The 22219-nt window shown below is 57.3% G+C and overlaps 7 protein-coding genes and 1 non-coding gene across 8 annotated transcripts; 3 read left to right on the forward strand and 5 right to left on the reverse strand.

Annotated features, from left to right (window-relative positions):
- Positions 1-539: 539 nt before the first annotated feature.
- On the reverse strand, positions 540-3987 carry JDV02_001137 (uncharacterized protein). Its single transcript, XM_047982039.1, has 2 exons — positions 2761-3987; positions 540-2673 (listed from the first exon to the last, which is right to left on the reverse strand). The coding sequence occupies exons 1-2, from the start codon at positions 3231-3233 to the stop codon at positions 723-725; spliced, it is 2424 nt and encodes an 807-aa protein (XP_047838000.1). The 5' UTR covers positions 3234-3987; the 3' UTR covers positions 540-722.
- A 1227-nt stretch (positions 3988-5214) lies between these two features.
- Positions 5215-6453, reverse strand: JDV02_001138 (uncharacterized protein). The gene is made up of 2 exons (XM_047982040.1): positions 5997-6453; positions 5215-5942 (listed from the first exon to the last, which is right to left on the reverse strand). The coding sequence occupies exons 1-2, from the start codon at positions 6379-6381 to the stop codon at positions 5329-5331; spliced, it is 999 nt and encodes a 332-aa protein (XP_047838001.1). The 5' UTR covers positions 6382-6453; the 3' UTR covers positions 5215-5328.
- A 220-nt stretch (positions 6454-6673) lies between these two features.
- Positions 6674-9540, forward strand: NOP14 (nucleolar complex protein 14). Its single transcript, XM_047982041.1, has 2 exons — positions 6674-7006; positions 7065-9540. Exons 1-2 carry the CDS (start codon positions 6710-6712, stop codon positions 9489-9491), a joined length of 2724 nt encoding a protein of 907 aa, XP_047838002.1. The 5' UTR covers positions 6674-6709; the 3' UTR covers positions 9492-9540.
- Positions 9541-9806: 266 nt separating this feature from the next.
- JDV02_001140 (uncharacterized protein) lies at positions 9807-11086 on the forward strand. The gene is made up of 2 exons (XM_047982042.1): positions 9807-9913; positions 9986-11086. Exon 2 carries the CDS (start codon positions 10022-10024, stop codon positions 11030-11032), a length of 1011 nt encoding a protein of 336 aa, XP_047838003.1. The 5' UTR covers positions 9807-9913; positions 9986-10021; the 3' UTR covers positions 11033-11086.
- An 89-nt stretch (positions 11087-11175) lies between these two features.
- On the reverse strand, positions 11176-12795 carry JDV02_001141 (uncharacterized protein). Its single transcript, XM_047982043.1, has 3 exons — positions 12637-12795; positions 11669-12561; positions 11176-11612 (listed from the first exon to the last, which is right to left on the reverse strand). The coding sequence occupies exons 1-3, from the start codon at positions 12707-12709 to the stop codon at positions 11328-11330; spliced, it is 1251 nt and encodes a 416-aa protein (XP_047838004.1). The 5' UTR covers positions 12710-12795; the 3' UTR covers positions 11176-11327.
- A 1003-nt stretch (positions 12796-13798) lies between these two features.
- JDV02_001142 lies at positions 13799-13923 on the reverse strand. Its single transcript has one exon. It is a non-coding gene; the product is annotated as a tRNA-Met (tRNA).
- A 1180-nt stretch (positions 13924-15103) lies between these two features.
- On the forward strand, positions 15104-16967 carry JDV02_001143 (uncharacterized protein). The gene is made up of 2 exons (XM_047982044.1): positions 15104-15929; positions 16025-16967. Exons 1-2 carry the CDS (start codon positions 15599-15601, stop codon positions 16450-16452), a joined length of 759 nt encoding a protein of 252 aa, XP_047838005.1. The 5' UTR covers positions 15104-15598; the 3' UTR covers positions 16453-16967.
- Positions 16915-21171, reverse strand: JDV02_001144 (uncharacterized protein). The gene is made up of 2 exons (XM_047982045.1): positions 20986-21171; positions 16915-20828 (listed from the first exon to the last, which is right to left on the reverse strand). The coding sequence occupies exon 2, from the start codon at positions 20610-20612 to the stop codon at positions 17685-17687; it is 2928 nt and encodes a 975-aa protein (XP_047838006.1). The 5' UTR covers positions 20613-20828; positions 20986-21171; the 3' UTR covers positions 16915-17684.
- Positions 21172-22219: the final 1048 nt, after the last annotated feature.

Here is a 22219-nt window from a genome sequence, read left to right on the forward strand (position 1 = left end):
TACGCTCTGCGCCGTCTCTGCGGTCCATATCACAGACAGGAAGTATCTTCCTAACTCGCCAGTCCCTTCAGGCGAGGTCGGGTTTCTGGAGCCCCACCCAATGACGCCCGAGGCCCCAGCTAACTATTCATAGCGCCCCCAAGGATCCAGGGGTCTTCATTCGCCGGGAGCCTGGTGAAGCGTGAGGAAAGGGAGCCGCCCGAAAGGACAGGCCGCCAAGCCACATTTCTTCAGCCCATCCGCTGCCGTGTCACATCATTCTAAGGATTTTGGTTTCGAGGAAGCGCCGCGAAGCCTACTTGGTGGTGTGTGCCTTACCATCATGCAGTAAAGTACATACTAACTTACATGAGTGACTCCCTGCTTTTTCCAACACGCTGCATGTCAGCGCCTTTAAGCATTAGATTTGTTGTCGCAGTGTTCACAGAGATCAAGCCATCACCACGGTGAATAAGGCTTCGTTATAGTAGAGGATATACGCCGCAACACGACTTCCCCGCCATTGGAACCATACGTACAACGACGCAAGACAAGCAAAGCGGGTCATTGATCAAGAATGAGAATGTATCTGATGGTATCACTAGTAATGGTTCAAGTCAAGCAATACCCCAAAGGAACACACAAGGCAATTTACGTCGTCAGACGTCATCATCTCGCCATCATACACCGAGCACAGCTCGTCCTGTCGTTAACCTCTCTGCCCCCGAGAGCGGGCGACCCTCCTAAAAAGCGTCCTCGAATGGGCAATCAACGCTGTCATGGCCGTCCCGCTCGCACACCGCGCACCACTTCTCAGGATCCATCATACCACTCTCTTTTCCAGCGACTGGTCCTGACTCCATGGGGTTGGGCAGGATCTTGACCGGCGGCGTTGTTGTTGCCAGGCTCGGGGTCTTGGGTTTGACGGGGGAGAGGGGCGCGGGGAGCGCATCGTCACGGCCAAGAGAAGCTTGAGGCTTCAGCCCCTCCCGCACAATACCCGTGTCAGGCTTGAAGTTGCTCACACTCTTAGCAGCCTCGGGATCGAACATGTTGGTGCAGGTGAGGATGTCATGGCCACTCGTTTCGCAAATCTCGCACCAGAGAGTGCTAGTCTCCGTGGCCGTCGAATAGGTGTCGCTCTCATGCATCGTATCAAGCGTGTTGCCTCTCTTGTGCGTGGCTTGAGGGGATCGCGGCTCATGTGCTCGGACTGCGATCACTGTGTCCCGTGAATCCCTCAGCGAGGACCGCTGATTGGACATAGCATTTGACGGAGCGACAGCACCGCCACGCAGCATGTCGAGTTCTTGCTCCAGCTCCTCTTCCTTGATAGTCTTCTGCTGTAGCAACATTTGCAACTCCGTAATTTGGCGCTCCAAGTTATCTCGGGCGATGTTGTGATCGGCCGAGTCGCGGGAGCTGGACCGTGCTTGTTCGTCGCCACCTGGAATGGAGTCTCGACTAAGGGAGTGGATGATGGCCTTGAGACCTCGGATCTCATCCTCCTTCTGCTCGAGCTCCTTTGAGATGGCAGCGGCATCCCCGTTGGTGCTGGCACCGAGCCCGCCCTTGTCGCGCTCACGCCGCAGCTCAGTCCGAGTCCTCTCCACCTCCCCTCGCAGGAACTCGGCCTCTCCGCGAGCCTCGGCTTCGCCTCGACGGGCGTCTTCCAAGCCTTCTTCGAGCTCCTGTACGAGCTCCTCCAGCTGCTTCAGCTGGCTCGCCACCGAATCGACGTCCAGATTCCTAGATTCTAGCTCGTGCAGCTCAGCCATGAGTTCCTCGATTCGTTTTTCGTACACCCTTTCCGTCTCCGTGCTAGCCATTTCGAGGGTGTCAATGGTACTTCGAAAGTCGGCGCGATGCGCATCAAATTCTGCGGTGAGGATTGCGATCTTTTCGTTCTTCTCTCGTAGCATGTGTCGAAGCTGCGCCGTGTCCTTGTCGTCGATGCTATTGCGCCTAGGCCTCGGTCCTTCTGGGTTCTCAATAAGGCCTTGCAGTTCAGTCAAACTGCTCTCCATCTCAGCGAGGGTGGAGGACTGATCCCTGAGTTGGCGCTCGCGATCCTCGAGCTGCGAACGCAATCGCTCCATCTCCTCCTCCTGTGCTGCAGCTGCGCGCGATGCTGGCCGTTGCAGTTTCAGGTTGAATGAGGAGATGGAGCCGGAGCTGCCGTTGGTCTTGGTTCGCTGCAAGCCGGTCGGTGTCGCATCGTCGTCGAGTCCGTGAACGGAGCCAAGGGCAGAGGCGCTGCGTGGTCCAATGTTAGACTTGACTTCGAGGGCTGGCAACCTTTTGCTAGGATCTCCAGTAGTACCGCGAACACTCTGTGCAAACTTGTTCGTCGGGCTCCCATATCGCGAAGGCACTCTGGCGGCAGGTGTTCCTATTGACGGCCGGGGCCCTGGCGTCATCTGCGTGCGTCGAGCAGGAGAGTCGGGCCGAGGCAGTGATGTCCGAGGCTTCTTGAGTTGAGGACTGGCAGCCCTTACTCCGGGGCCGATGGAAGCGCTGAATTTCGGCAGGCTCGGCGTTGGAGGGGTAAAGGACATCGCCGAAACTCCGTTCCTCAACCCGTTGGCACTCGGCGTTGCCGGATACGAGCTCGTGGGTACGCCGCGTCGAGCGGTCTTGGTGAGGGGCACAAAGATACCGGCGCCGGGAGCCACTGTCGCGAAGTACGAAATCCTGTCAAGGTATGGGGGGTAAGCATCCGTCCACACAAGAGAGCTGAAGAAAAGAAATGTCAAGGGGATGGTGCGGGCTTCCACGTACCCGTCCACATCGCCGCTGTTCTTGCCCCGGGCCGCGAAATCAGAATGCAGCTCTACGCCGGCAAAGATACCCTTCTTCCCTTGGACGCCGCCGATGAAGCGCACGACACCGTGCATCCCGCCAGGCACGTCGACCACGTCGCCGACGGCGAGGTCTTCGGCCGAGAGCCGTCCCGGGCTCGGTGGGACCATGTTGCGCGTTGCGTCGCTCAAAACCGAATCGAGGGCGTAGCTCTCGCTGACATCGGGAATACTGGCGAGCGAGCTAGGGGTGAGGGCCGCGAGAGACGTCTTGCGCGACAAGGCCAGGCCCGGGGGTACGAGTCTCGACTGGGAAATGTAGAGAGAGTTCAGGTCGGGCGTGGATGCTGAACCCGCGGGCTTGCGCAAGGAGCGTGCGAAAGGTGGCCTCGCGCTGCCGATATGATGATTGTGTATCGCAGTGGTGGTGGTAGCGGTGGCTGTTGGCGCCATGGCGGGCGGGAGGCGAGTGGGAGGGCAGGGTCCCAGATTTTCGTTTGCGGGCGAAAATTCGGGGCTAACTTGCTTGGCCTTTGGGGCGGCGGCGTACTGGCGCTCGTTTGTTTACGCGCAATGGGCCATGGAAAAAAGGCCGGATCGAGGACTACTAGTTACCGCTGTCAGGTGAAGGGGGGTCCAGTCCAGGGGCGGGAGGGGCCTGCCAGCACTTGTCACACAGTGGACTCTTTTGGCGGAGCCGTGGAAGGAGAGGAGGATAAGACGAAGAAGAAGAAGAAGAAGAAGAAGAAGAAAAAGAAGAAAAGAAGAGCCCAAGCCGAGGCACAGATATGCGTCGAGGCACGGCGCAGGAACAGAAGCTCAATGGCTCCCCACAGCCCCAGCGGCACAAGGATAATATATGACCAGGTAAGACGTGCAGCACCGGTAGAGTGAAGACGGCCTGGCTCACACCACGTCAAGGGCAGGCAGAGCAAGGGAGGAGGAGGGTGGCTCGATAACGGATGGATGGATGGATGGCACGGAAGGGATGAGGGACCCACGCGTTGAGGACTGAAAGGGACGAAAAGTCGGTGGAAGAGGAGAGGGAAAGAAAGACAACAAGATGCCTCTGGTTGGGCATCGTATTCTCCGGTTGCGGTCAAGGAAGAAGAAAGGAACCTGCCTAACCTCTTGCTTGTCTGTCTGCGCGCAGCCAAAGCTTTTGCCTCGTTGCCCCGTCGCCAGCCAGCCAGCAGCACACGGGAACCCTTTCCGCGGGGGCGTGGCACTGCAGCAGACCCTCATGCAGGCCGGCGTGCAGGAACAATTTGAGGCCGCAACAGTGGACGGGCGTGCGTCGCGTTCACAAACGGTTCACGGTACTCGGTCCTGACGCAATTTGATGGGTGGACTTGGCTTGGCTCCGGACATGGTTGGGAACGGGCGCCAAGGCCCTGTCGAGGCGTCCGACAGTCATGGAACAGGCGGCAAAGAGCCGCTGAATCAGAGTGCGAGACACGCGCTGGTTGTGTTCCTGGCCAGCAAGGGTGCGTGCGGCGCCTCAACATCCCCTCATCTCATCTCGGGTCATCCTCTCCTGCCGTAGAGCATCTCATAATACACCCGGTGCTTTATTATTACCGTCACTTGCTCAGAGTGTTCTTTACGTCGTGTAATGATGGCTCGCGTCCGTCGAGAGCGGCCTGGTTCGTCAGCGCCACGCACCCCCCAACAACGGGAACTAACTTAGCTGCAGATGACCCGGCGACGGCGACGACGACGACAACAACAACAACCACCACCACTTTGAACGCTTTGTTCGTATTAGCCTTGCTTACCGTCGGGCAAGGGGGATTTGGTTGCACCTGTGTACTTCGTAATTCGTCGGTAATAAGAGCCAGCTCACACCGTCAGTTCGCTGGAGGACCGTGAGCCTCCATTCCCGTTCCCCCCCCCCTTCGACTCCTCGCCATCCATTGGCTCCAGGGCAAGTTTCAGGGTTCTCCCTGGCCGGCCTGTCTCGGTCCAGTCCGACGCAGGGCGTCCAGCTCCTGCCATGCCGCCTCACCCACGCCAATCAGGCACACACTTCAATCCGACCAGGGGGTGCAATTGACATTTGAACGTCCCGCCAGACGTGCAACGGCATCTAGTACTACCTGAGTACTGTCCGCGTCGCCGGCGTTGCACCAGCACGGGCGTCCGTCTGCTTGAATTCGTTCCCGCACCGTTTCTTTGCGTGCTCACACTGCTCGGTTTCGTATGCCGATCCGAATGCAGACTGCGTCAAACCCTCCAAAGCAGAAGATTGGCACGTTAGACTTCAATTGTAATCTCTAGAGTACGAAGCATTGCATGTGGCAAAGGAGCCTTTGAAGTTGTAGTGCGCATGCTCTGCCCGAGCAACAGTAGACTTGGGGGGGAGGTATCGGCCACCGAACGGCAGGCAGTGCAAGTATGCTGAAACTGACCACAGACGCCTCGTTCAGATTCGTCTCATCATTAGCAGTCAAGTTGGTATTGCTATTGCGGGCATAGCCCGTGGGGAAATCATGATAAAAACGCTGGCTATCATATTCTTCGCTGATTGTCCGCCGTCCATACTTCATCAAGTCGGTGAACCATGATCCCGCTCAATAATGTCCCCTCTCCCCAGCGGTCTCGTGCCATCATTGAGGACCATGGCCTCCCTGTGTTGCCGTCGTAATCTTCGCTCCTCGGCAGAATGCTCGCGTGTCCGTCGAGATTGCTGTTCTGCAGGCTGCTCTGCCACAATCTCTTCCTCAATCTCCATGATGAGATCAGGCAATTCCCGAATGCGCCGCCGCGTGTTATCCTTGTCCATCAATCCGGCCTTTTCCAAGGCGCGCAGGCCGCGCTTGAGATGCTTGATGCGGCCGACAATGTCCACTATCCTGTTGTTCTTCAACTCCATGTAATCTTTGAACCTACGACGCCTCTCTTGGGGGTCTTCGCCCCAGTCCTGCTTCGCGAGCCACTTCTCGACAAACTGGGCTTTGATGAGCATCGTTGCTCCATACTTATTGATCAGTTCGAGGATGAACATTAGGCAAAACCGCTCTGCCATGTCTCGGAGATAGTACTCGTCCCAGTGAGTGTTGCTGAGATCAGGTAGCTCGCCGTCCTCAAGGCTGAGCTCAAGCGATCGCACAAGGGCCCGATAGGCCTTTTCGCTGTTCAACTTGGCCAACCCATCGAGGCCTGTGTCTGTTAGTGCCGATGCCATCGACGGAGGGTACGGCAATAATATCTAACCCATCATCTGCGCAGTTAGAAGAGCAAGTGCTCTTAGACACCGCATGCGTTCGCCGTAATCTGGCCTTGTGATTCCATACAACAGATAGTCCGTCGTGTCGGAATCGTTCATGGCCCGATCGCAGAGAATCCTCGTGGCGACTTCTCTGATAGAGTAGTTTGGATGGTTTAAGAGCTTTTCCAGGGTCCCGGCTTTCAGCGCATCCTCGGTCTCCTGGGTGATGTATTGCGTCTTTGGCTCCGGAGTGGGCATCTCGTTGTCGTCACGGACAAGCGTGAGGGCGGTGACCATGGTGCTGACGAGTCCGAAGGCGGCACAGCCAATAACCACCAAGACCACCCGCTCATCGCGAGCCATGGACAAAAGCCTGCTAGTAAAGCTCATGCTGGAATGAAGATGGAGACGAATACACCATAACGATGCGGCTCGGAGAAGTCGTTTGGGAGGCGAATGATATGAGTCTCAACTCTCGAGCTCCGAGATAGCCTGCCTGTTCGCCAGGAGTGGGTCGACTGATTTGCCGCGTTGCCGCAAGTCACCGCCAAAAGCTTGAGCCAAAAACGGCATAGCGCGTAATTCTGGCGCGCTGCAGAGTGGGGGGTGCACGATCAAACTGTACTGCCGTTATCGATAGCAGCTCTATTCGAAAAATTTCCTGAAACTCGAGCCTTGTTACAACATCACCCAGCCTGAGAACCGACAGCAGCCCAACATGGCCGGGTCCCAGCTGAAGCGCCTCAAGGCGTCACTCAGGGAGCAGGGCATCACCGGGCCGCAACAATCGAAGAGGCAGAAACGCAAGCTCGCACAGGACGGTCGTGCGCGTAATGGGAAGAGGCTGCAGAGGGGAGTGGTCCTCGAAGGCATCCGCGATCAGTTCAACCCTTTCGATCTCAAGCATGCGAAGGGTCCGAAATTCGAGGTCACTTCCAACAAGACACTCACCGGCGATGCAGCAAAGGGCATCAGGGGTCGCCCTGGACAAGCCAGGGCGGCCGGTGAGGAACGAGTAAGCCTATTGGGTCCTTTCCCCATAGCGACAGTTTCTAATGTTCTGGTTGCTTCAGCGTCGCGAAACTCTTTTGGTCGACATGCAACGGCGCAACAAGGTCGGCGGTATTCTGGATCGCCGATTTGGCGAAAACGACCCGACCATGACGCCCGAAGACAAGATGCTGGAACGTTTCGCACGGGAAAAGCAGAGAAGTCACAGGAAGAGTTCCATGTTCGACCTGGAAGATGACGAGCCCGTAGAAGGTGGTCTTACACATGGAGGAAAGACTCTGACATTTGAGGACGAAGAGCCTGTCGACGACTTTCAAGAGAATGACTTGGACGGCTACGACAGCGATGGATCAGTGCGGGAGAGACAGCGGCTCAAGCGCATACGCGCCATGGCCAGTGAGACAAATGAGGACGAGGACGAACAGCCGGATCGCAAGAAGACGAAGAAAGAAGTCATGGAGGAAATCATTGCGAAGTCGAAAATGCACAAATACGAGAGGCAGGCGGCCAAAGAGGACGACGAGGAATTGCGGGCCGAACTCGATAAGGACCTGCGGGACATCCAATCGCTTTTGACGTCGGCCTCCAAAACTTCTCAAGCGCGCAGTGTAGCCAATGCTCTCGCTTCCACCATAGCTGGCGAGGACAGGGATGCATTCGAGAAGAATTACGATCTTCAAGTGAAGCAGCTGGCGCAAGACAAGAGAGCCCAGCCCACCGAACGCACCAAGACAGAAGAGGAAAAAATAGAAGCGGAATCAAAGAGGCTGCGAGAGCTTGAAGAGAAACGCCAGAAGCGGATGAGGGGCGAGGAGGTCTCCGACAGCGAGGAAAGCGAAAACGACATGAAAGTGGCCGATGAAGATGCCAATGCTTCCGAAGATGACGACTTTGGGCTCGGCAGCGGTATCAGAACCAGACCAACCGCCACAGAGCTCGGTTTCGACGATGAGGACGACTTCATCATCGATGACGACCTAGTGGCAAGCGGATCCGAACTCGAGTTACCGGACAGCGACGCTGAGTTGGATGCGGAAGAATCTGGCGATGACGCACCAGATGAGGACGATGAAGAAGACGATTTCACCGCAGGTTTACTCAACGAGGAAGAGGCACGAAACCCCGTCTTCAAGGCCGAGACTGCTGCCAAGGCTTCTGCGTTGCAAAAGCCCGATGAGCATGGCTTGCCGTACACATTCCCGTGTCCTCAGACCTGCGAGGAATTCGAGACCATCACGAGACCATTTCCCAGCCAGCATATTCCCACCATCGTGCAGCGGATACGAGCGCTTTATCATCCTAAGCTTGACAGCCAGAACAAGGAACGCCTCGCCAACTTCTCCCTGGCCCTGGTTGACTTCATCTCCTCAGAGTGGAACCCTGATTCTTCTCCCTCGTTCCTAGTGCTGGAAAGCGTTGTGCGACATATCCACTCACTCTCAAAAATGTTTGCGATCGAGATCGCTCAAAAATTCAGGGAGCGTATCGCAGAGATTGGTAGCAAGCGACCCTTGGCCCCTCTGCCGTCGGACCTGATCCTCCTCACAGCTGTTGGAACCATTTTCCCCACCTCGGATCATTTCCATCAAGTAGTAACACCTGCCATGCTGACGATAGGGCGGGCACTTGGGCAACAAGTTCCTCAAAATCTAGCCGACTACGCTGTCGCAACGTATCTATCAATCATTGCCTTGCAGTACCAGCAATTATCGAAGCGATACGTTCCCGAACTTGTCAACTCTTGCTTAAACACCATATGCGCTCTCGCTCCCACTCCATCTCCAAAGCAGTCCGGCAACTTTCCTCAGCATGATCCCCCAACCAAGATCCGGCTACAGAACGCCACCGGGGTGTCTCCCAGGAAACTGTCGTTTGCAGACTGCCTCGTATCCGACATCAAAGGGAGAGACGCGACTTCCCTCAAGGTTGCCATTCTCGATACGACTATGCAGATCCTCGACGCGGGTGCAGATCTGTGGGCAGGCAAAGAGGCTTTCCCAGAGATTTTCAACCAGGTTGCTTCTGTGCTGAAATTGTTGGGTGGGCAGTCAAACCGCGTGCAGTTGCCTGGCGCGCTCTGTGACCAGGCCGAGAAACTGGGAGTCAAGCTAGCACGCATGTCGCGACTTGCACAGATTTCACGCCGCCCCTTGGAGCTGCACCACCATCGTCCTCTCGCCATTAAGACATACATTCCCAAGTTCGAGGAGACCTTTGACCCGGACAAGCACTACGACCCGGATCGCGAGCGCGCCGACTTGGCCAAGCTCAAGAAGGAGCACAAGCGGGAGCGCAAGGGTGCTATGAGAGAATTGAGGAAGGATGCCAATTTCATGGCGCGGGAGAAACTGCGCATCAAAAAGGCCAAGGACGAGGCCTACGAAAAGAAGTACAAGCGCCTCGTCGCGGAGATCCAGAGCGAAGAGGGCCGCGAATCAAACGCGTACGACAGGGAGAAGCAAGCTCGCAAGAGGGCGAGGAACAGATAGACAGTCCGTGTCATTCAGTTGTAATCGCATGTCCTGGCGAAATTCCACATATCCTGCAGACAGTGTCCCCTTGTCCGTGATGAGGGATCAAAGGAACCGGTCGTAGTGACTTATCAGCCAACACAACAAGTTACGGAAAGTATGGCCACGGCGATGTGTTTAACTGGCTACAATAGCGATGTTATGAACAGTTAAAGCCTTGCTGCTGTCCTCATTCTGTAGCCCGAAGTTTGTTTCATAGGCAGCCTTGTCAGTCAGGCTTCCGCAGAAAAGTGGACCTGACGGCTGCCACCACTTGCCCCCAGCAAGTTGGCACAGCACACTCACTTTGCGAGCTACAAGTGCGCAGGCTCGCTCATTTCCCTGTCAACATACACCCGACACGTTCCCGTTCTTCTCCTTTTGGAATAGCTCTGCCTCTGGTGAGCAAGACCTGCGTTTGTTTTGCAACAACAACCACACTAACACGGACGCAATAATGGCCAAGATTACAGCTCTCCTTCCACGGAACCCTGCCACAACTTGGCGCGATGGCGTCTGGCAAAGAGGAGAATGCAAAGGGCCCGGCTCCCGGCCCCGACGGAGAAGAAGATGACTACATGACTATGATCATCCCGGACCCCGTCAAGAAAGAGACTTCTTTACAACGTGCGACGCGACTCAAGCGCGAGGCCCGGGAACGCGGCGTGATCAAGTCCAAAGCGCAGCTTGCAAAGGAAGCCGACGAAGCGCGCGAGAAGGCCCTGTCTACGTCTTTATTCGACGCGCCGCGCACGCAGCAGAGCAAGGGGCTGGCCATGATGGCCAAGATGGGATTCACCGGTGGAGGGCTCGGCAAACAGTCTGCAAAGGGCACGCCGCCTGCGGGCATCACGGAACCCATCAGCGTGGCCGTAAAGGACAACCGTGGCGGCGTCGGCCTCGACGCCGAGAAGAGGAGGCGCGCCGAGGAGTCGGGCGAGGGACAGCGGGCGGCGAAAGCGGCCAGGCTGTTTGAGGACATTGATCCAGCCACGTACAGGGAAAGGATGAGCAGGGAGCGCCAGGCCGAGAAATGGGAGAGGCAGGTTACGGCGGCCCAACGAGTCGCAGCAACCCTCGACGGCGAAAACATACCCGGCGAGGAAGCTGAAGATGACGAGATCCCGCCAGCAGAGCGCCGCCCTATATCAACGCGGCGCCTCAAATCGTATCCCAAAGAGTACAGGGCGTATGTCCGCAAGGTACAGGAACAGGACCGCCTTAAGCGCGACCGCGCCTTGCTTGCCGCACGCCGCCACGACCGCGACCTCAACGGCGATGAAGACAACGACGATCTCACTGCCCTCGGCAAAAAGGTCGAAGAATACGTGGAGGCGGAGGACTTGGACGAGAGTGACGAGGAGTTGGAGGAATTCACCAACCTCGGTGCCGACGAGCAATTGAACAGCGTCGTCATGTATCTACGGGAGAAGCACAACTACTGCTTCTGGTGCAAGACGGCGTACCCTGACCGGGACATGGATGGTTGTCCGGGCACTACGGAAGATGATCATGACTGAAAGCAACGATGCATACCGCTGTAAAACTGTAGCTTTACATGAAATCATGTAACCTTCCAAGTTTCTCCACCGCAGCTGTGATCATGGGCGCTGTCTCCTTGTGTTAAAAGGCCCTGTTCGTCACTGAGCAGTCTGCGCGCCGGCGTCTTCAAAGGCGGCCCTTGGTAGCCATCTTTCATATTCAATAGTCTACTGCAGTTACGCTTCTACATTTACACGTTCCCTCAACATACATGAACACGACAATTTTTTCCTCGCCAATGATGGTCAAGTCGCCTTGCCGCACTAACGCAGCCTACCTCTTCTTGCCCTTGCGCTTGTTGGCCTTGCCGCCACTCTGGGCGCCGGTCGTCTTTACCTTGCTGAGCGAGTCGATGCTCTTGTCCAACATCTCAAAATCCTCGCCAGCCGAGTCAGTGGTGGGGGTATGCTGTGGGGTGTCCGAATCGTCGTGGAAATCTTGGGCGCCAAGTTCCTCGTGCTTCTTGGTCACAAAGCGACCGACAGTCTTATTGAAGAACCAGAGAGGGACACGGACGACCGCTGTGTCCTTGATCGTCGGCTGCAGGAGTTCATCGGGCTGCCGAACAGTAAGCACGAGGTCACGCACGCGACATGTACGTGAGCGACACTTACATCAAGTAGATACTCGTTGACGTTGCCCTCCTCGTCCGCTTCTTCAAGAAAGACGTCGCCGAGGGAGTCGACAACAAGGACCTTGCCATTCTCGGCGACAACCCTCTTGCGCGCCCCAGTGGGCGCGGGACCAGCTGAAGTGTCGGGGGGCGTGGCGCTCTGCGCCTTGCGGCTCGCCTTCTTGGAGCGACCGCGGCCATCTTCCTTTTTGGACTCCTTCTCTTGCATACGCCGCTGCTTTCTGTTCATGGGCATGGGAGGGGCCTCGTCGTCCGAGTCGGACGCGGGCGCAGGCGCGGGTGCAGGCGCTGCGCTTACGCCGGGGATGCCCATGCTGCCCCACGCCGTGTCCCTGGCGAACTTGACGTAGCGCTGGACAAACTCCTTCTGCCGCTTCCAGCTCATGTACAGGACGAGGTAGTGGATGGCTCCGCCGCCGAGCACGAACAGTCCCAGCATGACGGTGCCCAGGCCGGGCCGGTAGCGGTTGTAGTAGTAGTCGGTGCCCTTCCAGAGCGGGAATCCGTTGGAGAGGAAATGGTCGTACCGCTGGCGGGATGAGCCGCGCAGGATGTTGGCGATGAGGGACAGGCGGGCCTGGCACTCCGAGGCCTGCTTGACGGCCGTCCTGATCTCGGCCGAAGTGGGCGGCTTCGCAACGTGCACGCCGCCGCCGCCCGACTTGGCCTTCTTGGAGGCAGCAGCTTTGGCGCGGTCGGCCTTGAGCTGCTGCTTGACCTTGTCTGGGTGCAGCGACCTCGTCTTCTTGCGATATGCCTTGTTGATGTCATCCTGCGACGCGCTCGGGAGGATGCCCAGGATCTCGTAGAATGTAGCCCCAGGGTTCGGCTCGTGCGCCGCGATCTCATCGCGGATGCGGAAGATTTCGCGGTCTGCGAGTTCCAGCCGTCGTCAGTCAAACCACCGCGATGCGTGCAAGGCGAAGGAGCACTGGCAGCTGCACGTACCTTCCTTGTCCCATGCCGCGGTCAGCGGGCTGAGGAGGGACAATATCCCGATCGAGAGATATGCAATCTTCATGTCGGCGTCGTTGAGTGCACCGCTTGGGCGCGATTGTGTCGGCGGTGCTTGGGGAAATAAAACTTGTGCAGCCGAGTAAGTTTTGCTCGGGGTGCGCGCCAGCGCTTGTAGTACATAAGGTACGTGTAGACCGGCAGACCGACCGGGCTGCTGGCGGAACGGCCAAGTGGCGGGAAGGGTCCCTGGCTGGCCCCACTCCAGGTCCGTGGTCAGTCAGGGCTCTGCTCTGCTCTGGCCCCCCTGATGATGCTTCGAGGATGTGGAGGCTTGCGTCGAGGCGCATGAAGCGACACGGCGGGACTTGAAATGAACATGATGCGTCGAGTGCGTGCGTGCGTCTTGTAGTGTGCCACGCGCGAGAGACCTAACCCTACGTACTACTAGGTAATGGCTACGTACAGTATACTTCGTGCAGGCGGCCATACAAAACATACAAAGGCGAGCACGAACCAGGTAGCAGAGTTGAGGCTGAAGCCAGCATAACCCGAAGACCAGGGCCCAAGACATCCTCCCCATCTCGAGCGAAGCAGTCTACCAGCAAGCTGCTACCCGGTAATAAGGCGCGCCAAGCGAAGCAGTCTCTGCACCGCTTTGCTGCCTGGTAAAAGCGTAGCTGGGGCAGCTGGCGGATGCCCAACATAAACATGTCAGAACGGGAGATGATCTCATCATACTCCAGGGGCTTGGATGATGGCTCAAAAACGTCCCGTACGACGGGCGATCGGGGAGGTTCGTTGAGATGGCCCGTAGCAGTGCCTGTCGATTCAACGAGCCCGATACAACACGATGAAAGTGGCGATACCCTCCAATAGGGTAAAAAATACGCCAGCTCCCTGCCGAATTGTCTCTTGTGGGCATGACAGCATGGTTCATAGGCCTGCACGGGGATCGGAAACGTAACTTGAGACATGGAGGCGACAGCAGCCGCCGGAACCCGTGCTCCGATTCCCTCTGTTTGAAAACGAAAAGGGAAGGACTCGCTGCTTCCCGCTCTTCCACAAAAGTAGAGAGTCAGGGGAATAAAAAACATCAGACTTCGACGTCGAGGTCATGGCGACAGCCCAATGCCGAAAATGCAAAAAAAAAATATAGCAATTGTACGTTTCGATCGTACGACCTCCGGGTTATGAGCCCGGCTGGTTGCAAGTTAGCTTGATTCAGAATGGCTCCGCATTGAGTATAGACGTACCGCGCTTCCACTGCGCCAAATTGCTTTGAGCTTGGTGAAGAGTCAGCGTTTATTTTGGTATATAAGCCCAAATCTATAGTGGGGCTGAAACTTCCCGATCAACACCACAATCGGGCACCACTGTCGTGGACATCAAGTGGTTTCGAGAAGAGCGAAATGAGCACGAGCTGTTTTCTTTTTCATAATAATAACTATTTGGACGCTGGCTAATCTGTATCTGGCCACCGCCGACCAAGGTGTTCCGAAGCGTCTGAGTGCCTCCAGTAATGAAAACATCGAAGTCGGCAGTATTTACAAAGTAGCTGCAATCTGGGTTGTGGCAACAATCAGCCTTCACGTTCCGCCTCTACCTCGACAGTGAGCAACCGATTCTTCTGGTTCACGCATTTGCTCTTTGTTAATTTGCAAGCTTCTGCATCAAATTATGCACCCGGGGTGGCACCTGATGAAACGAGTACAAGCAGCGTGGTGATTTCCGCTCGGCGGAGGGGCGATGGTCAAGACTCAACCCGCCACTGCGACTTGGCGGAACGACGGCGAGTCTCGCTGGCCAGCACGGGTGAGAGTGTCTCTCGCAATTGGGTTGCGACACCCGTCGCTTTCCCGTACTTTGCTCAACGGCGGTCCGACTACAAGGCCAAGCTCGTGTCGTCCGTCCTGTAGGGTAGCCTTCTAGTATAGTGACCGCTTCAAGAGAGCATCACAACCACGCGTGGTATCGAGTTGAGTGTCGTTGCATGAACGATTGAATGTCGAACGTGTGAAAATTTGAAGGCAGACACCACAGAGCGCAGGATGGCTTGGTCTTGCAAAGGTTGCAGGCTTGATCGGCGTCACCAGTGCTGGTCTGGATCTGATCGCCGGGCGGGAAGAAAGCATTCTGTCGGTGAAGTTGTTCCATTGGTACCTATTCGACGATCACACCTCTGCACACGCTTGGAAACCCAGCTGGACTGATGACCCTGCCGACCTCCCTGCGCGCGAAGACGACCTGTTCCATCAGCCGACATGGCATGCATTCAGAACCCCCGCCAGTATGGACGCATCAAAGCGGAGCCCAAAGCCGGGCCACACCCTCCCCAGCCTCCCCTGACTGGAGACCGATCCTCAGCACCAACTGAGGGTCAACGGCGCTGTCCAATCTGCAAGGCTCTCTCCCCGCCATCGATATGGCGGTCCAGTTCCCTGAATCCCTGCAAGTAGTACTTCGTACTCGTCCGTAGTGGCGCCAGCTTCGGAACACAACCCCCCCCCCCCCCCAGCCACTCGAATTTACGGTGAGGTGAGGTTGAAACGGAGGAGGGGCCGCTGGTGCCCCTACAGCACACGCAATGCGAACTGTTGACCCTCCTCTGCTTCTGTCTGACCTGCAGGGCGTTGGAGTTTGTGTGTGGCCTGCCGAGAGCTCACCACCAGTCTGCCCTCGCCAACGGCTCCTCCATCCAGCCATTGCGCAACTGAGAAGGGCCTCCACAAGAGAGCGAAACACACAGCCTGTGATTTTTTTTGAGGCTACTTTTCCGATCCGGGGGTTTCGCTTCTCTTGTTCTTGTTCACGGAACCCGAGTAGCATCATCGTCTAAAGCGTATCAGTGGTGGCACGACCGCAGCGGGACCTGCTCCCAGCGATCAGCCTTTGGCCCCATCGCCAGACAACACACACATCACCGTGCGGATAAGTGCTCGACAGTACGTACGCCATGGGCCTCCTCGATCCCTTCACAGACGGCCTTTCGGTCGGTCCTGGCGGCTTCTCCCGCCCCGCCTCCCATCGCCGCCAGTCCTCCCGCTCTCGACACAAGAAGCGCCGCTCGCGCAGTCGCTCGCGCTCGAGCTCTCGCCACCGCGGCGCGACGTCCATCGCCGGATCCCTCCTCGGCGGCCTCGGCGACAGCCATTACAATAAGCACAATGCCTCGCGCGGATCCTTCTTCGGGCTTGGCGACAGCCATTACAGCAAGCACAACGCCTTGCGAGGCTCCTTCTTTGGGCTCGGCAACTCGAGTCGGTCCAGTTTCTTCGGATTGGGAGGTGCGTACATGGTGCAGCGCGCATTTATCTCCTCTAGCGAGAGGAACGAGTGGTGGCTCGGGTGGTGTGCTGACTGACTGACTGACTCGTCGCAGGCCGTTCGTCGTACTACAAGCGCTCCCCTCGACAGGGCTTCATGCAGCGGGCCTACAAGCGACTGAAGCGCCTGATCCGTGATCTCATACACTACGCCAAGCGCCACCCTTGGAAGGTCTTCTTCCTCGTCATAATGCCCCTCGTGACAGGCGGCGCCCTGACCGCCCTGCTCGCCCGCTTCGGGCTGCGCATGCCGCCGTCCCTCGAGCGTATGCTTGGCGTGGCCTCGCGTGCCGCCTCTGGTGACGGGTTCGGCCTCGTCAGCGATGCCGTCCGTATGGCCGGCGATTTCGGTTCCGGCGGCGCGCGGGTTGAGCGCGGCCATGACGGTGGCCTGCAATGGGAGCGAAGGTCCGTCTACGGACCTGGTCGCCGCGATGATGGCTGGGGGGACAGCATTAGAGGCGTGGCCAAGATGTTCATGTAGACACGGCAGCGCGGGACTTGCGCCGCTACAGCTCGACATGATATCAGGCCGGGGTGGTCATGGGGCTGAAGTTTCGTCCTGTTGATATGTCTGTGATCCCGGATAGCATGCTATAGGATGCGCATTTGGCCTGGATACGACGTGCTTCTGGCAGACACCAATTTCATGACTTTACACTTTGGACATGGAACGAAATACCATATTCCGAGAAGGATTATCCGGAAACTAGCTATCCTCTGTGACCAACATCGGCCAAAGGGATTATCACACGGCTGCAACGGCAGCGACACCAGTACACTAGCAATAGCGGCCTGCGGCGTGTGCCTCCAAAGGCAGCCCTTGCACCTATTATAGTGGACAAATGGAAAAGGGTCGGTATGCGGATAACTCATCTTGAGCAACAAAGATATAGCCCAGGTCACACGACTGTGGTATACCATCCAGCTCTTCACTAGTTATGCCGCCGTTATTCATTTGCAATGCGGCGTTCCTACCGTAGATGGACAGAAGCGCACAACTCTTAATCTGCTGCAAGGCCTATAACGCAACCCTCAGATGGCTTGTGTATAGCTTGCCCTGGATCTATTGGCACCCCATAGTACGACTTGTCTAACCCGATTCTGGCCCAGCGAGGAGATCGAGTGAGCCAGCAGGGTCCTCACAACTGCACGACGAGCTCCTTCAGAAAGCCATAAGAACGTGTATCTGCACCCTGGAAGTAACCGGAAGGACGTCTAGACGAAATCCTTCGCAACCATGACGATCCTCCATAATCATGTTCATTATGCTATCCACTCTGCAATTTCTTCCAACCGCCATCTAGCCTGCCCTGGAAATAAACGCAGTTCACCGAACGGTGATGCCAGTGATGCACACGGGTTCAAGAAGTATATGAGGTTGAAACAGCTCGCGTCCCGAGAGACGTGCACCACCCTGGTGCAACAGTCTCGGGCGGGATCTGGAAAAACGTGCTGTGTGATCATGCTAAATAACAATATTCGTGCCGTCGTCAAGTCCCCAACACCCACAAGCGTCCCGCGGTGGCTCGTGGTGTCTCCACTGGTCTTGGATCATGTCGGCCGAGTAAAAAATACCGCCACGGGTAGGCTGGCAAGATGTGACACATAGCCGTCATTTTCGAACCACCGCAAACGCCGAGGCATACATTCACATAGCGTTCATGCAAGCCGCAAGGAGCGAGCAGCTCCGGCCATGTGTGTTGGCTCCGTCCCTCATGACGGCGCACCGTCCTTGTTGGGCTTCCAAAATTGCATCATTCGCCCGAGTCGTTGCTTCGTCTTGCTGCTCTTGGATCGAGATGGCTTGCTTTCCGCCTCATTGTCCAGCGTGACTTCCATAGACAGCTTGCTTCTTTCACCGTGGGAGCTGCTGATAAGCCGGCTCAGGCTGACGAGGCTGGAGCGTCTACGGCCAAATGCCGCCGATGACACAGAAACGGGTCGTTGCTCGCGAAAACTCGGCTGTGACAAGCGTGGGTTTGGAGAAAACGCGCTGTCCCTTGTCATTGTCGAATTACTGGACGTCAGAGACGGAATATCGTAATCCATTGAGATCCGAACCTCTGGGCCTGGCTCGCCCATGAGTAGTGATTGGAAGCTATTCTCGTCAGTGACGGATGATGGCGCCGTCGATATGCGCTGGGCATCCATGGACATTGGGGATCGTGGCGAGGGGTGAGACGACGATGCGTGGCTTGTCGAGTACGGGCTGATGGGCATGTTTGCCGCACCTCCTTGGAGCGATGTGCCCACCTCAACAGGCGCGAGGTCCTTCGTGCCAGACAGCCTCCTGGGTGACGAGACGGCGGAGTCTGCACCGCCCTGCATCGGGTTGAGACTTCGATAGATAATAGAAGGGGGCTCTTCCGCGATCACATCGTCCTGCAGGGAGGTTTTGGAGCACTCGGTGCGAACGGAGTGGGCAGCAACATTCTCGAACTCGTTGCCGTCGACGTCGACCTGTCTGGTTCCATGCGCCTCGTCACTGGATGAGTGGATGTCCGGAACAATGCTTCCGCGTTGAGTAGACGGCACAACAGTAGCAGGCGGTGTCGCGTCGCCGTCATCGGTGTCGGAATCAGTGGAGTCTGCGGCGGCCAGTCTTCCAAAGGCACTCCGCCGTCTGTCCGCGGCGTCTGGTTCATCATCGTCCTCCTCATCCTCCTCGAAAACGTCGGCCATGGTCGAATTGCTGCCAAAACGGTTGATGCCGGAGCGACCCGGATCGAAGGGAGGCAGATCAGGGGCAGACTCCGCTCGGCGGTGATAGTGCATACCCGGGCCGCTGAAGCCTTTCATACCCTGAGCGCTGTGCAATCGCCTCTTGCCCGTATTGCCCGCAGCGCGCTGTGCAGCCTCCCACTCCGAATTGTGTGGCAGAGGTGTGTTGAACGGTCCCAGGGCAGCATCGAGATCAATCATTGGATGCGATGCGTCGTCCTTTGATAACGGCCGCTTGTCCACAGAGGCGGGTTCAGCGATCTCGGGCGAATTCGTGATCGTAACCTGAGGAGTGGGCAACTCGGGGCCTAAAGCATGCACATTCTCGGCCTCGTCGTCCTCGTCCTCAAAGGGGCCAACCGACGCAGGGGGGGTTGGGGGTCGCACGTCGCTCATCTTGTTCCGTTTCTTATGCGCTTTGGGTTTAAGTGGCAAGATTGAGCCAGCCCAACCCTTAACCCTCTTCTTCTTGCTTTTCTTCTTGGTAGGTTGGCACACGACCGCGGTGTTCCTACCCGTCTCGGTGCAGTCAGATTCTTCATGGTCGGAAGACGAGGCTCCAGAAACGGCTCTCGACACGGACTCTGAAGAGCTGGAGCTCGATGGGCGGCGTTTTGGCGGACCCACGGTGTGCGCGAAAGGAGATTCGAGGCCAAAGAAAGACCATCGCTTGGGAGTCTTGACCATATTCCCTGGATGTGGAGGTCCCTCAGTCTGAATCTGGGCTTCGGCAATGTTGAGCAGGGTAGGGGTAGAGTTGCGCCGCCTTGGAGAGCTATTTTGCTTGGTACCAACGTGTAGGTCAGCCGTGTGCTCTAGGATAGCGCCTGCTGTGCTCGGTCTCGAGTCGGCCAGATCGCGTGTTGGACTCCTAGATAGAGGTGCTGGGCTATCACGTTCTATGGGGGACGCAGCTGACACGATCGAGGATATACTGCCGGAGACCGAATGTCCTGGACGCGCCGTGGCAGTGCTGGATGTCTCGTTCGATACCAGAGACAGCGGCCTTGGTATGTACTCGAGCTTATCGGAGAACCCAACACGGTTTCTAACGGATCTTCTGTGTCCGCAACTTTCGACGTCGGACGCTGGGGTGACGGGCGTTAGTGGCAAGACTGGCCCTTGGTCGACAGTGACCGGGCGCATATCTTCCAATGCGTCGGCAGGTTCGGGCAACTTCGGTGGCTGTTCGTGAAACGGGATCGTGACGCCCTCCCTCAGGTTAAAGGCAGTCGGACTGTTTGGAGCGCTGCCGCTTCGGGGCATGGCAAAATCCGGTAATGGTGCGAGAATAGGCAGATCGTTGGTTGAAATGGCGCCGGATACGCCACGACGATGGCCACGCCGGGGCGGTGGTGCAAGCCCAGGAGACGCGAACCCACTCTCCGACCTGGTCGGACTGGTGCTCATCACGGCAATAGAGTTGCCGTCTCGAATGCTGCCGCCCACAAATTCACTGCCACCCCTACGGTGTCCATGCCCGAGGGGTCGCGATGGGGACGCCAGCGGTTTTGAGGAGCTCGGAGTGACAGGAGGACTGAGGAGCGTGAACGACTCGGGATTCGGAGGCAGCGACGCCCCGGGATTGAAACTGAACGCAGGAAGGGCAACACTCCTGCGTTGTCTTTCATCAAATTTTGACGGCGAGTCGGCAGGAACATTCTGAGGCTCAATGGCAGACATCGGTCGCCGTCCGTATTCTCGAGCGTTGATTGTTGGCACCTGAGAAGGCGAGGGCATTCGGGCCGGAAAGATGAATGGTGGATTCGGAGGAGGAGCGTCGTCGTGCGGTATTGCGTCCGTGAACGGACCGTCAGAAGACGCATCAAGATCTGTCGAGCGGCGGGAGCCATCCTCCACGCCATGGACGCGCGGCGAGGCATCAGCAACGGCCAAGGCGGGACCTTGCGCACTTGCCATCTTTCCTCCAGCCGCGCAGCGGCAATCGGAAGCGATGCACGACTAGAAGGCTGATTGAATCATAGGACTGAACAAGAACTGAAGCCCGTCGTGAATGGCAGCTTAACTCCTCTGGCGTCTGACCTCGGGCTCTCGGGCAATCTACAGCGAGCGAAGGAGTGCGACCGACGAGGTGGAATTGGAAATAGCTCTGCGATCTTCGGGCCCGGACAAGAACTGAGCAGAAGTAAGCATCTCAAGCGAGCAGAGAGCGCCCCAAATGACGGGCGGGCAAAGAAGCAAAGGGGGCGGCCGAGCATCCGGCATTGCTGCGCGCACGCTGGCAGGGGACACGACGCAGGGCGGGAAGCGCGTAGCACGGTGGAAGACGCACCTCGGAGGAAATGCAAATGCTGCGCTGAACCAAAGGGCAGACCAAAGGCAAAAATTGATATAGTCACAAAGGAGCGGACGGTGAAAACCAGCGGCGCAACCTCGAGTCGAGATTTGCAGCTGGAATTGCACCAAGAGGGTTGGCGTCGAGCGCGCTGAGGCGGGAAGACTTGGTGATGGGGGAAACGGAAGAGGGAGATGTGTGGATGGAGGAGGATTAAAGCCTAGGGAGGGAGGAAGGCGAGACAGGGCCCAGGCAGGCCGCGTAGGCGGCCAGTGAGAGCGACGAGCGTGAGATGTGAGAGTGGGCGTGTGGGAGGGAGGGAGAGGAGGGTCACTGGCCTGCGCTACTGTACAGTACACTCGTGTGGGTACGGGGCACGTACAAGTACAGGATGAGGTACCTCGCGCTAGCAGCTGGGGCTGGCGAGGTGCGTGTACCACTTGCGCATTGTGGTCATACCCAGGGTTGGCTCGTGTGAGCAAAACGTTGACGCCCGGCTGTATGAGGATGAGGATGCTGTGCACCGCATTCAGAAATCGAAAAGGACCCAAGGTTCTCCGGTCACTCCATTTTACTGTCTTCTCTGCGCCGCCTGCCACTCACCACGACGGGCAGGCGGCACAGCGGCAAGAAGGTTCGTGGAGGGACGAGGGAACGCCCAAGGGCCCTGTACTGCACCAAGGAGTACTTGCTTGACGCTGCATGCATGGATGCGAGGCAGTAGCGCCGATGGGGCGGAGCATGTACTCGTCCAGATACAGGTCGCATACAGATATGTTGTACCAAGAAGGTACCTACTAGAGGCACCGTAGTATGGGGCACTTGCGTAGGGGCTCATCTCCTGCGAGCCCAGGCGCCGTCCTGCTAGGTGCGGGATCCAGGCGAGTCCGCGCTGGGGCGATGGGGCGCCCGCGGGTCTCCACGGTGCTTCGTATCGCTCCTTTTGGCTCGATCACCCATCATCTGGAAGTCCTTCCAGGCGCATGGCTCGTGGGCGGCTGTGAATCTCAGGAGGCACATACAGTACGTAACGCACACGCCTTGACATGAGAGGACGGACACAGCGACTTTCGCAAACTGCCACCCAAAGAGCGCAAGATGAGACGGTCCCCCGTGGTCATGCTCAGTTCAAAACGCAGGGCTCCGGGGGAGGCACATGGGATTGGGATTTCGGAGGCATCGCACAAACCGACGCATGGCTGCCAACTCTGTTTCCAAGCAAGCAATCCAT

Source organism: Purpureocillium takamizusanense, chromosome 1 (assembly GCF_022605165.1).
Source record: "Purpureocillium takamizusanense chromosome 1, complete sequence".
Lineage (NCBI taxonomy): Eukaryota > Fungi > Ascomycota > Sordariomycetes > Hypocreales > Ophiocordycipitaceae > Purpureocillium > Purpureocillium takamizusanense.